Here is a 16,730-nt window from a genome sequence, read left to right as displayed (position 1 = left end):
GCAGAATCCTGATTTCCTTCAGCAACTCACTGGAGCAGAAAGAGAAGAGTAAGGATATGGAGAAGCATTCAGAAAGAAGAGACAAAGAACGATCGATCAAGGGACAAGTGATGTTGTTAATGTAGAATATTGTAATGTTAATGTCTCGGTGGTGGAGGTGGTTATGGAAAATAGAAACGATGTTGGATCCTCTCGAGGTTTGTTGACGTGAAACAAGAATATATGGAGACATGACTGAATTTGATTATGTGGAGTTCGACAGACTTGATATGCACATTGAAGGACTTGGAGATCAGTTCACTGGGGGAAGAAGTCCTGGATGTGGATAAAGAGAGAAAGAAAGAAGAACAGGAAGGGTTCCAAAAGGATAATAATGAGAGTTACGGTGAAGATTTTTTTGGAAGATTTGTTTAAAGAAGATCAAGATATTGATTTTGAACGAGATGGGGAAAATGTTGATGTGCTCATTGAGCAACTTGGTTATTTTGGGTTCTGGTTCACACTAACTGAGAAGAATCTGAAAAGAGTACTTAAGAATTTGAATCACTTGTTTTTCCTATTGAATATCTTTATTCAGTTAGGTGAGTAAACTCGCATTGAACTTGAGTTTAAATCACGTTTTGTTTTCTTTTGATGCTTTTTGCAATATAAATTGTTTCTTGTTAAAAAATGTTTCTTGTTATAACTAGTTTTGCGCCATGCACATAATCTTTAAAAGTTTTTAAACATACATTTTTCATAACAAAATTTATTAATTTTTTACAGTTGTATGATTCTTCAAGCTGAGATTTATTCAAAATATGTCATATATCACATATAAGATTCTTAAATTGGTTGTTTTCTTCACTTGTCTTAGTCTAGATTAATGTTGTTTTCTTAGAATGTCTTCAAGTCTACTCTATTAATAAAAATAGAGTAGAATAAATTCTTATCTAATCTTTTTCACTTTATTATTGAATAAAAATAAAAAATATCCAAAAATGAGATAATCTTTTTACTTTTTGTTTATTATTCTATTTTTAGTCTAAAATAAAGTATAGTCAGAATGAAAGTCAATACCATCTTAGAACTATTCTAGTTTTTTAAATAATAATATATTGAAGATGTTCTTGGTATATCTCTCTGATTAGTCACTATGCTAGAAAGTAGAAACTACATGGTGAATCATTTTTGATGAACAGTATGCTAGAAACTAGATATATAAGTCGATTTTTCTATGTGAACTACATATTTACTTTGACGAAAAGGGTAAACTATATATGTTTTCGACTTGGCTTTTTCTAATCTGATTCCTTTTTATCAAATTCTAGTTTGAAGTTAAATTAAGTTTATGAATCATGATTTCTTTAGGACCGAGTCAATAATTTAATGGGTCCTAGGGAAAAAATTAGACTCTTAAAACTAATATTGACTTTTTTCTTTTATAAATATTTTTTCTTATATGTATTATAAATAAAAGTTTTAATAAAATTTTATAAACCAAAAGTATATTCATATAAAATATTTTGAACCCTTTCTATTATTATTTCATGTAAAAGTCACATTCCTTTTAAAAAAATTAAATCTTTAATTCTTTTCATGGCTTTACTTTTCATTTTTCACATTATTGGTATCTCACAGTCACAGAGGACCTTCTAGGCTTCTCTATCTTCGACTGCTCCATATCCTTTTGGTAAGTAATTATTTTCTATTTCTCGTGTTGCGCAAAGGGCAAGCTATCCACTGGCTTTTAGTCCTGTCACAGACTCACAATAATGATTGTCTGAATATCTTCCCCAAATAGAAAATACGTTTTTTCACCACAAAAAGATAAAACATATCCGAAATTGACCTAAACCTATCAAAAATTTTAGTGTGACAAATAAAAGTTGAGAGAATCTCATTTTACCAATTCTCCCTATTAATTAAGGAATTGACAAAAGAAAAAAAAAGGAAAAGCAAACGACAATGGTAAGTGGGAGTCACGTAAAATCTGTTCCATTCTTGTATGTTGAAATTAAGATTGCGTATGGACGTGCTCTGCTGTTCGGTCATGATTCATTTTTCTCCATCTCTCGGTCCATAGCTCCAAAACTGAGATATATAACATTTTAGATGTTTTTTATTTGATTTTGCCCATACAGATTCACACACTTCTTTTAGATTACTTAAATTCTACTGATCATATCAAAACTCTTTATTCATCTCACGTGATTCTTATAAATTATTGTTATACAAAAAAGAGGGCAATCCATAACTAAATCCTTACTTCTTTGCGTACAGTCAAAGCTGACTGTTTTTCTAAGTGGTTCTATAAAGTAAAGGCTCTCAAATGGAACCTACTGGCCCGATTCTTTGATATCATGGCCCATGTGCCTTATTACTAGTTCCCTTATTACTTGACTACACGTTTTTCTAAGTGGTTCTATAAAATAAGGGCTCTCCAATGGAACCTACTGGCCCGATTCTTTGATATCATGGCCCATATGCCTTATTACGAGTTCCCTTATTACTTGACTACACGCATGATTCTTTTTAGAAAAACTTGCAAAATATGGTTTCGGTGACAAAATAGTGTTTACTATTTCAGACCTAAGATATGCACTAGTGTTTGACCCAAAAAAAAGATATGTACTAGTGTTTGGGTTTGCATATTAAAATGTGTATTTGTATTAAAATAAAACAATTCCAGGTTTCCATACAATAGTCTTCGGATTAAAGCAAAACCACATTGCTATTTGATATAAAACTAAACACTAATGCAAATCGAAACACTTAGAAGGAAATTTAAGGGAAATAAAATCTGTAGTGGTGAAACTCTAGTTCGATCCCGCTGGCTATCCAAACTATTTTTAATGAAAAATATGTGGTTATTGTAGATTTTATGGGATTAATCGGTTAAATTCGATCGTTGAATTTTCACAGTTAAAAAAATCTGTATTTTGTGTGTTTTATTGATCCGTGAGCATACTGACAAATTATTTTATATAAGACCGAATTTATCTTGATCAATTATCTCCTTATAATAACCAAATATTGGTCCATAATCTCCTCAAATGGAGAGTGTATAAAATTAGTCAAAACAAAAGTGTAGGTGTGCAAGCATACAGTTCCCATTTTCAGTGTCGAACTTGCTATAATCAATAAAAGGAAATGTGAAAATTTAGGAATATGAATTGGATTTATTGACAGAGTAACATAAATTGGAGTGATTTTCTGTACTCTTAACCACTTGAACATATCAGTCAAGATGAAAACGGTCAAAAAGTTCTTCCTCTCAGTTAATTTTTTTTTTCTTTGATGTTTCCAGTCAGACTCTAGATTTTGTGCCTTTTTTTTTGCCATCAGATTTTGTTCCTTAAAACATTGTAATTATCTTTTGACCAGAAAAAAAAACATTTAAATTATCACAAAATCTCTAATAATTAATTAAGACCAGAAAGCAACCCGTTGACGAACTCCAAAATCTCACCGCATCGTAACAAACCGGTTTTAGTTTCCGGTTTACTCAAGCTAAATCGCAATTAAATCCTCTCTTCTTCTTCTACGATTTGGAGAAACAAACGGAAAATTTGATCGAAGAGAGTTAAGATCTAAGGGAAGAAGATGGAGAACAGACAATCGAGCAAGAACTCGGTCCATGTCTTCTTATTGCTTACCTTGATACTACTGAGTTCGATCGAGCGAATCTCCTCGCTCTCTGTGACGGTCAGCGACGAAGAATGCGTCCAAGAGTATGTCCTTTACGAAGGAGACACCGTCTCCGGTAACTTCGTCGTCGTCGACCATGAAATCTTCTGGGGATCAGACCATCCCGGTTTGGATTTCACGGTAAAAAAAATAGATCTTTCGATTAAATCATCTCAAATGTTTCAACTGTTTTGGTCGTTACGAATTTTCCGACAGACTTTGGTTTTATGTCGCTGTCTTGATTGTGCCCTGATCTGATTTGAATCGAAAGTTTTAGACTTTTTTTGACCTTTTTGTTGTTTGTTCGTGTAGGTGACGTCTCCTGCTGGGAACATTGTACAGACGTTGAAGGGGACATCAGGGGATAAGTTTGAGTTTAAGGCACCGAGAAGTGGAATGTACAAGTTTTGTTTCCATAATCCTTACTCTACTCCTGAAACCGTCTCCTTCTACATTCACGTTGGTCATATCCCCAACGAGCATGACTTGGCCAAAGACGGTTTGTCTCCTTGTACATTCATGCTGGACTGTTTTGTGTTAGCTATTTGTTTTAATGTTGTGTTTCTCCTGTTACATTGAATGATTCTCAGAACACTTGGACCCGGTGAATGTTAAGATAGCTGAGCTGAGAGAATCGTTGGAGTCTGTTGTTGCTGAGCAAAAGTATTTGAAAGCACGTGATACTCGTCACCGTCATAGTGAGTTTTCCTCTCCATTCATTTCTTACACTTTTAGTTTTTTTTTTCCGACTCATTCCCGTGATATAAGAACTTTTCCCAAGATACAGACTTTAGAGCCTAGGTTTGACCCTGAAAGATACAACCTTTATTACGATATTAACCTTCCTTTGTGTGTGTGTGTTTGGAATTTTTTGGTGCAGCTAATGAGAGCACGAGAAAGCGGGTGATATTCTACACAGTAGGAGAGTACATATTCCTAGCAGCAGCAAGTGGTCTTCAGGTTCTTTACATCCGCAAGCTCTTCAGCAAGTCTGTTGCATACAACAGGGTTTGAACCATCACCAAAACCCCTCCATCAAGGTTGTTATGTTAGAACTGATGAACACAAGTGTGGTAGTTAATTAAGAGATTTAATAGCTAAAGACTCCCTTTTATACAATCTTTCATTGGCGTTCAGTTATACTTAAGTTTTAACATTAAGAACTTGATAAAAGCTTATATTCTTATTCATCAGTCTTATCTCCTCTCGGATTATGTTATGATCATCATCCACATGTTACCCGTTTTACTAAACAGACAAAACAAGCTAATATAAAGAGTGTCCTAAAGCAAACCCATCTCTTGTTTTGAGAAAAAGATGCTGATAATCAAAACAAGGCTACTCTGTTTTTTGGTTTCATTATCTTGAAGAGGAAGGAACTAGCGTTAACGTAATACTAGTAGATAATCATTGAGCCAAAAATAAAACGTGTTAAATGAAACAATAAATTCTTGAAACGTGGAGGAAAAGGACCGAATATTTCTATATTCCATTTCAAGAAACGATAGCCCCTATAAGAAAATGCCCATTCAACGATCCTAAAGTCACTTTCTCTCTACTTCTGATCAAGAAAGAAAATGTTAGCGATATTCGACAAGAACGTGGCGAAAGCCCCCGAGGCTCTAAAGAGTCAGGAAGGTGGATCTGTTTGTGCTCTTAAAGATGGCTTCTTACCAAACCACTTCGCTTCCATCTACCCTGGTGCTGTCACCACCAATCTCGGATCTTCTGGTCTCATCGCTTGCACTCTCGACAAGCAGAACCCTCTTCTTCCCAGGTTCTTGCATTCATGGATTTGATATTTTAGTTATGTCTAAACATGTGTTTGCCTGCAAGAAAAATATATAGGATCTTTGTTGTTCTTTTTGTTTGGTTCACTGAGAGATCCGAGTCATAAATCTATTGTTTCATCATGTGTTCTTATTGGAGTTTTTTATTGTTGATTTTCAAAATGGCCTATTCTGTGGTATAGATTGTTTGCTGTGAATGATGATATGTTCTGCATCTTCCAAGGACATATAGAGAACATACCGTTCCTTAAACAGCAATATGGACTGACAAAAACAGCAACCGAGGTCACCGTTGTGATCGAAGCCTACAGAGCCCTCAGAGACCGTGGTCCATACCCTGCCGACCAAGTTGTTAGAGACTTTCAAGGGAGATTTGCGTTTATGCTCTTTGACTGCACCACCAAAAATGTCTTCCTTGCTGCGGTTAGTTTGATTTTTTTTCTTTTCCTTCTGACATATTGTTGTACTGAGGTATTATGGATGTTTTGCAGGACGCAGATGGCAGTGTTCCTCTCTTTTGGGGAACTGATGGTGAAGGTCATCTCGTTATCTCTGAGGATGTTGAAACCGTGAAGAAAGGTTGTGGTAAATCCTTTGCGCCATTCCCTAAAGGTAGGCGTTTTTCGAAGACATATATACACATTCCTCACTGTTCTTGGATCTAAGTGCAGATATGGTTGGTTATATGCGCAGGGTGCTTCTTTACCTCGTCTGGAGGATTGAGGAGCTTTGAGTTTCCACTGAACGAGCTAAAGCCTGTACCAAGGGTGGACAGTTCCGGTCAGGTGTGCGGTGCGACTTTCAAAGTGGATTCCGAGGCCAAGAAAGAAAGCGCAATGCCTCGAGTCGGCAGTGTTCAGAATTGGTCTCAACAAATCTGAAAGGCTAAAATGTGATTTTAGCTGAGCTTTTCCTTCTTTTTTTTCACTTTCCTGAACTCTGGCTGTGTTTCAATCTTTCTCTTGATTTTCTCACACTGGTCATTCTAAGGTTTCTCTGGATCTATTAATGCTCATGAAGCTACGAATAAAGGACAAACTTCTGATTCAGTGCATTTGCAGCTTGTATTTGGTAATAAGAAGCTAATAATAATAATAAAAATACTCATAAACGTATGCTTCAGTGCGAATGCATATGATGTAATATCAGTCGTGGTAAGAAAATAACTTCCCAAGTAAAATCCTGTGGGTAAAATAAGGCTACTCATAATAGAAAGAAAGCAGGCATAATAAGTAACAAGACATAAAGAGCTCCTCGAGGCTGGCTCTAGTCTTTGGCATCTGTAACGCCTCCTGCAGTAATCTGGAAGACGTGATTTCTTTTGTTAAGGAAAACAAAGTTATGCATTACGGATGAATAGCAAGTTGTGATAGATTTGTTAAAAAAAAAGGATATAGCTTCGGCTTCAGGCAGATTTGGTGCGTCAAAGACTTTGCAGACACGTTGCTCTCCTTTGCCTTTCCTGAAACTGAGCCTGATGGTTACCGCATGAGCAAGAACATGCCCACCTGCTGGCTTCTTTGGATCTGATACGAACATTCCACCGCCTGGATCGGATATGACTGCAATTACCAAATGAAAAGTTAAAAGAGCAACCAAGAAAAACTCAAAAAATATATCGATTTTCTCATGTCACTAGTTTCTTTCTAGTGTAAAACAAAACCTTGGTTGGTCATGTAGACGGCAACATTGAACTCCTCTGCGATTTTGATTATCCTGGAGAGCATCTGTGCTAGTTTTTGCTGCAACACAGAAGCTATCCTTTTTAGCAAAGCCATATCTTCTTTATGTTAGTAACGTATGGAAGGCAAAAAAGTAACCTGGCGGTCAGCTAGTTCCCCTCTTCCTGTGAAATCAACTCGGAACAAAGCTATGATCGAGTCGATAATCTGGAAAACAATGGTAAATTCAGCTCATATTCGTGTTGAGTTTTGTTGATTGGAAACAAACAATAAGCAGACATGTGTTTTTCGTTTACCAGAATCTTAAATGGTTCCTCAGACATTTTTGCAGCAAGGCCAAGAAGCAAGTTGAATTGATGCTCATAGGTGTAAGCACGAGCATAAATGATCTGTTAACATCCCGATGATAAGTACTGTGAACGTCGTTTGTAGTCCTGAGTGTTAACATGTGAACTTAAAAATGATGCTTACATTGTCAAGCACAGCTCCTGGGTCCATTCCGAATCTTTCAGCAATTGGGACGATCCGGTCAGGGCGGCTACAAATTTCAGGGTTAAGGAAAAAAACAACATGAAATACAAACATAAAGCTAGCTATAAAGAATGGACCAGAAGAATTTCTCTAATAAGATGTTAAGGATACAAGGTTCCTTCAGTGTCAATGTAAGCAACTTTTCCATTCCCTCCTTTCATGTTTGTGGGCAGCTGCATAACATCAACACATAAATAAGTACTAGTAGCAGTGAGAGACAGAGACCTCAACGGTTATATATGTTGAAAGAACGTAAAAAAACTCAAATCATGCCTTTGACAGTTAAACGAAAACACCATATAAATTCATTCATATTGCGACTTCAGGAAATAAACCAACCTGCGTAGTGACACAAAGGGTATGCGCTAACTGAGTTTTCCCAGACCTGAAGTGAAAATCAAACCTCGATTAGAATACAAGCTATTGACAGGAAACTTAAAGAGCTGGGCTCTGCTTCTCACCTGAATTCCCCAAAAGCCTCTGTGATAGCTGAGGTCTCAATTCCACCTACCAAGCATTGTTGAGAAATCAAACCAGAACTTTCGAGTAGTGTGATAAGATTGATAAACCGTAAAAGCAACACTTAGTATACCTCCTAAGAGATCATCAAGAGCTTGGCAACCTGTAGTGATATGAACAACTGATTTTCTCTGTAAACAAAAACAACGTTTCGGCATCAGGACTTAATTGCAAGGCAGACATCTAAACCTTAGTATAATTCAATGAATCTAACCTTGAGAAGAGCATCACTTCCAGTCATATATCCAAAGTTCTGAAGAAAGAATGTTGTCAACAATTAAAAAAGACGCAAAAGCATGAAAGCTTTAAGATGACACATTGATTGTAAGCAACAAGTTTAGAATATTATAAGCTAACCACTATCTTCTCAGCAGCTTCACAGATTTTGTCAACTTTGGCCTCTGATAAACCTTTGATTCCAGTGAGGTTCTGCGTCAATTATAACAACACATTCATCCAATCAATATCCTAGATAGTGTAAACCCAAAGTAATATCAGGTGTGTGTTTCTATATACCTTCTTGGTATGCATCATCAGACCATTACAGGTGTGGATCCCAGCATCTTGCAGTTTCTTAACATCTCCAGCGTTTATACCTTGGGCGATCACTGTGACAAGGAAATAAAACTCGATCGGTACCAAATAGTATATGAGATCGGTTTAGATTCGCAATCTAGTAACAATCTATGCTCAGGAGAAGTCGATAAGTGTCCTAGATTCAATACTAGAATCGAAATCAAGCAGAGATTCGAGAATCTGTAGCAAACTAGAGGAACGATTCTAGATCTGGTTCGCAAGACACAAGAGGAGATAACAAGCAGCAATCGAAGATCCTAGAAAACAGTACAACAACCGGAAGCGAGAATCGATTTCGAAATCTTACGTTTGTCGATCGCTTCGAACAGATCGTCATCGTCGTCGATCTCTTCTCGCTCAACGATCTGCATCTGGCTCGTCTCTTCGGATCTACGATTCATCGGGAGAAAACGAGAGGAGATTCAGAGTTTATACACACACGGAAACTACAGAGAAAAAGCGAAATCGAAACGAAGAAAGGAGGAAGAAGGATCGATCGCTTACTTGAGAGCAGAAAGCATTTTTCGCTGTGGAGATCTGAGCTTGAAACGAGAGTGTGAGAGAGTGGGATTTGAGATTATGAGTGGATTTGCTTAGGGTTTTATATGGCGGGAGTCGGAACTGAATCGCCTCTATGAACGACGTTTAGTTTTGAAAATTATTTGAAATCCGCTTTCTGTTTAACGGGCACTGTTTTATTGATTTGGACTGTTCAGATCATGCCACGTAGGAGTGACAAACAACTTTTATCGACGGTCAGATTACAGCTTGTTGAAAAATATCTTCCCTACCACTTGAAAATATCTACCACCTATATGCGCTTTGACATCTTTTATACGAATCCATTCTAGGCCCGATTCAATTCTTAGTTTGGGCCTTAAGAGTTGAAAACATTATTAGGCTCTCTTACAACCCAAAAAGATTATTCTTTTTGCCCTTTTCTCATAAATTTTTCTTTTGGTCATCTATAGCTTCCAAGTCGTGGCATTGCTGACCCAATTTTAGCTAATTTTGACAAACTTGATTCATATATTCCAAAACTAAAGTGAAACTGCAAATATTCAGGATTCTATATTTTATAGCTTGGAAGACAAATATTTTTTTTTTTTTTGCTAAACCGTAAATATCATATAATGAACAAAAGTTTACAAAGTACAACTTAGGCTTGGGCCATCTTGGCAAAAAGAAAATAAAAACAAGATGGATCAAAGGTTAAAAACAGAAAGGAAGCCTATCGCAACCACATTGACATGAGCTTATCGAAAGGTTTCCTTGGTCTTCTAGCAGAGATGATATTTCTTAGCTGTCTATCCACGCTTTGGAACACCACAGTAGGATGAATGGACACTTGATTATGGATTAGGTTGTTCCTCTGCTTCCAAATGTGGAAGATGGCTGAATGCACAGCCAGCTTCCTCAAGAGAGTGAGCCTCTTTGAAGGCGATGATCGAATCCAGGAGAGTAGTTCCGACCAAGAAGTGAACATAGCAGGCGGGGGTTGGCATCTGATAAGGATCGCCTGCCACACAATCATACTAAATTCACACGACAGGAGCAAGTGGTCTCTTGTTTCATCGAACCGCGAGCAGAACGGACAAGATGGTGAGATTTGAAGTCCCCAGGACGCTAGTCGGGCTCTGGTTGGGAGTCTGTCATAATTTGCTATCCACATAGTGAACGCAAGCTTCGGGATTCCCCCTTTGAACCAGACAACATCAACCCAATCCTTCTCTTCCTCTCTTGGCCGCAAAATCTCCCATGTAGTGGATGACCTGAAAACGGAAGAAGAATGATCAGCAGCATGCCATTCAATCACATCATTATCATGTAAAGGAAGAGGCAAATTCATAGTTGTAAGGTAAATATGAAGCTCGACTTCCTTTTGGGATCTTGGGTGTGGAAGCAACCAATTTGGACCTGCAGTCGCGTCAGCCACCACTGCGTTTTCTCTAATCCTCAAAGCTCTCGGTCCCGAAGGTCCCATAAAATCCATTAACTGCCCAAGAGGGGTCCAAACATCAAACCAGAAACTGGTGGTCCTTCCATTTCCAAGTCTTGTCCTGCAGAATTGTAGTGCAAGAGGCCTCAGATCGAGCAATTTCCGCCAGACCCAAGAGTCAGTTGCGCGCGCCTCGATCGACCAGAAGGACCCTTCAGTCAAGTGTGTGCTCCAATGCCATTCAGCCCACAACGAAGAAGATTTAGACAATAATAGCCAGATGAACTTGAGACAGAGCACCTTGTTCCAAACCGATAAACTTCTGAGACCTAAACCGCCTTCTATCTTAGGGAGACAGACAGTTTGCCACGCAATCTTTGCAATACCTCTCTTCTCTATGTTTCCAGACCAAAGGAAGCGGGAGCAAAGAGATTCTATGGTGTTGATGCAGCCTTTTGGTAAAATAAAGGAAGAGAGCCAGAAGGAGACAGTTCCGAAAATAACAGTTTTCAGCAGTTGCAAACGCCCTGCGAAGGAGAGAAGCTTTGCCGACCAAGATTGAAACCTCGCCGTTAACTTTGTTATTAAGGGAGCATACTCTGAGATTCTAAGCTTCCTGCTCATAAGAGGTAGTCCCAAATACCTGATAGGTAACTGACCAGAAGTGAATCCGTAGCTAGTTATTGCAGCTGATTCGGATTGGTCAATACCCGAGGTGAAGAGCTCAGTCTTGGATGTATTCATTTGAAGTCCAGACCAAGAAGCGAAGTCATCAAGGCATTCTGAGATTCCGTGCAAGCTGTTGCTTGTGCCATCAAAGAAACCATTACATCATCCGCAAACATGAGGTGCGAGATCTTCAGCTGCTCGGTCCTAGGATGATACCCTATGATGCATGCTTCATACCGGGATAATAGAAGGCGAGAAAGACTCTCCATAGCTAAAACGAACAGGTACGGTGACAAGGGATCTCCCTGCCGTATGCCTTTGGTACTCTGAAAGAAGCCTCTCGTGTTACCATTCACAGAGATTGAAAACGATGCTGTGGATAAGCATTCCGATATTAGCCCAATGTAACTCTCCGGGATTGCTAGAGCTCTCAGAGTAGCTATTATAAAGTCCCAACGAACACAATCGAAAGCCTTCCGCAGGTCCACCTTCAACATCCCTCTTGGTGTGAGAGACTGAGTGTGGTATCCATTTACGAAGTCCGTGGCCAGTAGCACATTCTCCGCTAACAAGCGCCCTGGAAGGAATGCAGACTGCGACTTTGATATCATAAGAGGCAATATTTCTTTTAGCCGGGAGGCCAGCAGCTTAGAAATGACCTTATACAGCGTGTTTAGGCAAGAGATGGGCCTAAAATCTGTCGTCAGTGAAGCGTTTAGCTTCTTAGGGATGAGGACAAGGTTTGCCGCGTTCCACTGTTTTAGAAGCTTGCCAGACCTGAAGAATTCTAACACTGCTTCTGTAACCTCCGCACCAACAATAGACCAAGCAGCCATGAAGAACTCTGCTGAGTAACCGTCCGGTCCGCCAGATTTATTTTTAGGCAAGGAGAAGAAAGCATTCTTGATATCCTCTTTTGTGAAATCCTTGTCGAAAGCAGCAGCCTGAGTCTCTGAGCATTTGAAGTTAAACAGCATATCCAAGTCGCTTTGTATGAACATAGGAGGCGTGACAGTGCTTCCAAACAGGTCCGAAAAATAGTTGATGCACAGGTCTTGGATACCCGACTGAGATTCAATCCGCTCACCATTTCCAGCAAATAGAAAGTGGATGTGATTTGACGCTTGCCTTGCAGCTGCATATCTGTGAAATAGAGTTGAGTTGCCATCCCCGCAAGCTAGCCATTGGATACTCGATCTCTGAAAGAAGAATGAGGTTTCAGCAGCTGACAGCTCATCCCATTCATCTTGAGCCTGCGACTCAGTTACAGCATTAGTAGTTGAAGGGAGGGAGAGCATGTTAGCCTGCGCTTGCAACAGCTTCTCATGGGCATGTGCTGTTTTTTTCTCCAAGTCTGAGTAGTTTTGTTTGCTAAAATCCGTGATCACCTTTTTTAGAAGCTTCAACTTCCTAGAAACCATGTACATCGCAGAGCCAGTAATGTTGAAAGAGTACCAGCCAGCACAGATCGTTGGGAGAAACTCCTTGCTCTGAGTGAGGAAGTTGTAGAACCGGAAAGGCTTCTTTGATCTCAACCTGTTAGGCTCTAGTGTGATCGAAATGACTGCATGATCGGAGAAGTCCGGAGCACCAACAAACGCCACTGATGATGGAAAAACAGAGTACCACTCGTCATTCACCAGGCTCCTGTCCAGTTTCTTGGCTAATGGAGATTTCTTCTGCTTATTCCACCAAGTAAAAGTAGTGCTCCTGAAATTAAGATCATTTAAATTTGCATCAGAGAGGCATTGGTTAAAATCTCTTATTCTTTTATCCATGTTTAAAGTAGGAATCAAGGAGTGTTCAGATGGGTCCCTGATTTGGTTGAAGTCTCCCATGATCAGCCATGGCTTTGAATCCAATCCCTGCGTAGTTGCGAGGTCCGTAATTTCAGCCCAAAGAAGAGATCTCTCTGCAGGATCGTTCGATGCGTAGACAATCGAGATTACCACTGTCGCTTGAGATGAAGACGGCCAAGTGACCTCTGCAGTAATCATCTGAAGCGACTTTGAAAGAACAGTAACCAGAAGAGATGGATGCCAAACAATCCAAATTTTCCCAAGAGGAGAGAAAAGATAGTTATCATCAGCAGACCATCCCTGAAAAAGTTGTGGCAGAAACTTATTCATCTTGAGTTGCTTCACATGAGTCTCAAGGATGCCACCAAAAAGAGGAGAATTCTTCCTACACCATTTCTTTAATCCGATGCGGTGACTATACTTATTTAATCCGCGAACGTTCCAACAAAAAATATCCGTCGACATTATTAATCAGTTTAGTTTGGGACCCCTGCCCCGATCACCCTTCTGGCCTTTGCTTTTAAGACCTGAAAATTTCTTCTTATTTCTCACCAGCTCGAAACCCAACTCCAGGTCATGGTTACTCAGTTCACCTTCCTCCAGGTCAGAGTCCGAAGTCTCCACATCCGAAGAATCAGGTTGCAAGTCTTGCGATGAACGAGACGTTGCAGAGCCGCTCTTCTGCCTTGCCGATCTGAGATAGTAAGTAGTGCCACTCGACTCCCCAACGACCTTATCAGTTTCGGTGCCAAGCTTCGAGTCATGTGGAAGTACAATCTGAGCTGATTGCTTCGGTTGAATCTTCTCTGAAGTCCCTTGGTTCACTACGCGTTCAGAGGAGACGGCAGGGGTTCTAGTGTCCGTCTGGTCCACTTCTTTCCAAACCTGTTTGACTTTCGATCGCCCCCTTCTAGTCTTTCTACCAATTGACTCATCACGCTGCTTCAGAGGGCATTTCGCTAAGCTGTGCTTCTCCGAGTGACAACGAGGACAAGCTTTAATCGCTGAGGGGCATCTTCTGGATACATGACCGATCTCCTTGCAGATTTCGCACACCGGCGGCATCCACGGACTAGAAACTAGCACCCTGCTGATCTCCCCTGAATCAAACTGAACATTTACCGCCTCCGGCAGTGGCTTCCGTGGATCGATGATGGTAAAGACCTTTGCCACTTCCAGGTTAGTTTTGTTTGCAGTTGTAGGATGAAGAAACTTCGGGTGCCCAACCAAACCTGCAATCCTTTCCAAGCCATCCTCATTGAAGAATTGAAAAGGCACCTTCCTGAGCTCCAACCAAATGGGCGCCGAGGTCAGCTCCGGCTTAGTAGGAACTACTCCTGGTTCCCATTTATCCACAAACATAGTCTGTCCCTCTATCTGCCATAGACGCTGATTGATTACTCTGTGACGAGTTGTGGCATTTGGAATCCTAAACAGAAAGGCAAAACCCTCCATTTTCGAAACTGAGATGTCTCTGTACTGCTTGCTCCATATGCCGTTAACTATGTTGTGGAGCGTTCCCTGAGAAGGCGGATCCGAGTAGAAATGCCCTAAAACAAAAGGCTCCCAAGACTTCCTGTTTTTCTCAATCACAGAATTTGGGATCTTTATGCAGGCTTCACCAGATGGTAACACAAAAGCCTCACCTTTCCTAGATAGTTTCTTGCCATAGCCTTTAGCGAGGGCACACCAGTCATCTGCAGGACTGACGGGATGCTTCGGAGAGGCTGCTGGTGGGGTTTTCTTCAGATCTTCATTTACCGGAGTATTTAGCTTACTCTGCTGCTCGAGGTTTATCTCTGAATTTGTGGCAGCCGGAGTTTCTACTTGACACTGAGAAGACCCTTTCACTTCGTTATTTAGCCCTTCTTTGGAGCTTGGATGGACTCCTTCAGTATTATCCACAGAGGAGACAGTAATAGCCGCTAACGAATTTGATACCTCCGTCTGAGCTTCAGCTTCAGTATCAGTTACATGTACCGGAACAATGGCTTCTAGCTCATCGGGAGAGATGGCCAGAACATCCAGTAAGGAGACAGAGGAGCTATGCGGCGCACCGGAGGAGCTCAACTCTTGGATGGAGGGGGAAGCCTCGACGAGAGAAGGAGGTGGATCAGCCGCTTCGTCGGCGATCACTATCTCCTTCGTCGAGATTTCGGCTTCAATCGAGCCCGGATCTGAGGATTCGCACGGTGGTTGAGCAACCGTGACAGCAGAGCCGTCCACAGGAGCATCGGAAACCACCTCGAGGTCAGATTGAGACGATTCAGTTACAGAGGGGATGGCTTTTATCTGAGACGATTTCGGAGGGGATTTCGTCGGAGACTTGGCCGGTGATTTTTTGGGCTTCTTCTTCTTCATCTCGCGCGGGGGAGACGGCGCCGAGAGTTCACTGAGGGTCCGACGCCGGATGAGGCGACGGTGGGCCGCCGAGAGCAGAGGCACTGTTGCAGGTAGAGATCGCCTTTAGATCGCACTTTTTAGAGAGAGAATATAGCCGTTTTGCATGAATATTTCTTGGTCCCACCTTGGAAGACAAATATCGATCCAGCAATGTAAATATGCAAATTACCATGATTATATGTGGCGCAGGCAACAATGCAGTGGTGTTAAGGAGTTTGGTTCTCTTTCAACACTCTGAAAATATTCTTTTATGTTTGGCTTGCAACACACGATCGCTTTCAACATGACATAACCCTGCACTAGAACTCTCAAATGGCAAGCTCATGCATCCTATGCAATGCTCCTTCACAATAGACCTATAATTTTAGTGTCAATGCTAGGAGAAAGCGTGGAAGAGTCGTACTCTACATTTGCTCCCTTCACATATACAAACCATTGTAATGGAATACTTCGACTTCTAACCGATAAAACACATGGCTTGATTCATCTATTTCTTCTGAATACATTTTCAGACAACATTGCACTCTATTTTGTGAGAGCGCAATGAAAAAGGCATGGCGAATTACCTCTTCAACCGGCAAAGACTACTATAAGCAGTGTATAATAGGCCCCACAATCAAATTTCATCAGTTCGCACCCGGGGGGGGGGGGGTGCGCATTCATATGATGGAGCAATGAATGCATAATTTGCTTCAAGATAATCCATGAGCTTCTTGTAAATTTTAGATTATATTATCTGGTTTAAACACTTTTAGCAACAAGACTACAAACGTTTTTACTTGAATAATTTAACATTTACTCGAATTTTTTTTTTTTAGTCGAAAATATTGTTGTGGTCATATGTATATCTTCCTCTATCTCACTTTATTGTGCATATAAACTTAATTATATCACACCGATTTAAAAGGAATTATAGAAGCTCTCTATTGGAAAGGTATATCTGGAATGTGCATGGTTGGCTAGATATAGACAGAAGTGGATCGATTAAAAGAGCACAGCACATGGGTACCAACGCATCTCTCGTCTATCAAAAGACGTGGATTACAAAAGAACCATTTTATATACTTTCTTTTGATATTTACAAACTTTATATATGATATATTGTATACATTTTATTCTCCTCTCACTTCTTAGCATATTACATGCACTTGTA

At 40.1% G+C, this 16,730-nt stretch overlaps 3 protein-coding genes across 3 annotated transcripts; 2 read left to right on the top strand and 1 right to left on the bottom strand.

Annotated features, from left to right (window-relative positions):
• Positions 1 to 3,444: 3,444 nt before the first annotated feature.
• On the top strand, positions 3,445 to 4,862 carry LOC108858846 (transmembrane emp24 domain-containing protein p24beta3-like). Its single transcript, XM_056997577.1, has 4 exons — positions 3,445 to 3,810; positions 3,982 to 4,168; positions 4,260 to 4,367; positions 4,550 to 4,862. Exons 1-4 carry the CDS (start codon positions 3,586 to 3,588, stop codon positions 4,681 to 4,683), a joined length of 654 nt encoding a protein of 217 aa, XP_056853557.1. The 5' UTR covers positions 3,445 to 3,585; the 3' UTR covers positions 4,684 to 4,862.
• A 338-nt stretch (positions 4,863 to 5,200) lies between these two features.
• Positions 5,201 to 6,508, top strand: LOC108862625 (stem-specific protein TSJT1-like). Its single transcript, XM_056997576.1, has 4 exons — positions 5,201 to 5,446; positions 5,642 to 5,882; positions 5,951 to 6,071; positions 6,153 to 6,508. Exons 1-4 carry the CDS (start codon positions 5,247 to 5,249, stop codon positions 6,338 to 6,340), a joined length of 750 nt encoding a protein of 249 aa, XP_056853556.1. The 5' UTR covers positions 5,201 to 5,246; the 3' UTR covers positions 6,341 to 6,508.
• Positions 6,509 to 6,545: 37 nt separating this feature from the next.
• On the bottom strand, positions 6,546 to 9,408 carry LOC108862623 (meiotic recombination protein DMC1 homolog). Its single transcript, XM_018636813.2, has 15 exons — positions 9,272 to 9,408; positions 9,075 to 9,157; positions 8,708 to 8,799; positions 8,549 to 8,620; positions 8,406 to 8,444; positions 8,265 to 8,322; positions 8,134 to 8,179; positions 8,012 to 8,057; positions 7,784 to 7,845; positions 7,613 to 7,679; positions 7,438 to 7,530; positions 7,280 to 7,348; positions 7,123 to 7,201; positions 6,855 to 7,021; positions 6,546 to 6,770 (listed from the first exon to the last, which is right to left on the bottom strand). The coding sequence occupies exons 1-15, from the start codon at positions 9,286 to 9,288 to the stop codon at positions 6,726 to 6,728; spliced, it is 1,035 nt and encodes a 344-aa protein (XP_018492315.1). The 5' UTR covers positions 9,289 to 9,408; the 3' UTR covers positions 6,546 to 6,725.
• Between the last annotated feature and the right edge of the window lie 7,322 nt (positions 9,409 to 16,730).

This window comes from Raphanus sativus, unplaced genomic scaffold (genome assembly GCF_000801105.2).
Source record: "Raphanus sativus cultivar WK10039 unplaced genomic scaffold, ASM80110v3 Scaffold0707, whole genome shotgun sequence".
Classification (NCBI taxonomy): Eukaryota; Viridiplantae; Streptophyta; class Magnoliopsida; order Brassicales; family Brassicaceae; genus Raphanus; species Raphanus sativus.
The sequence above is the reverse complement of the archived record's forward strand: the minus strand, read 5'-3'. Positions and strand labels throughout refer to the sequence as shown.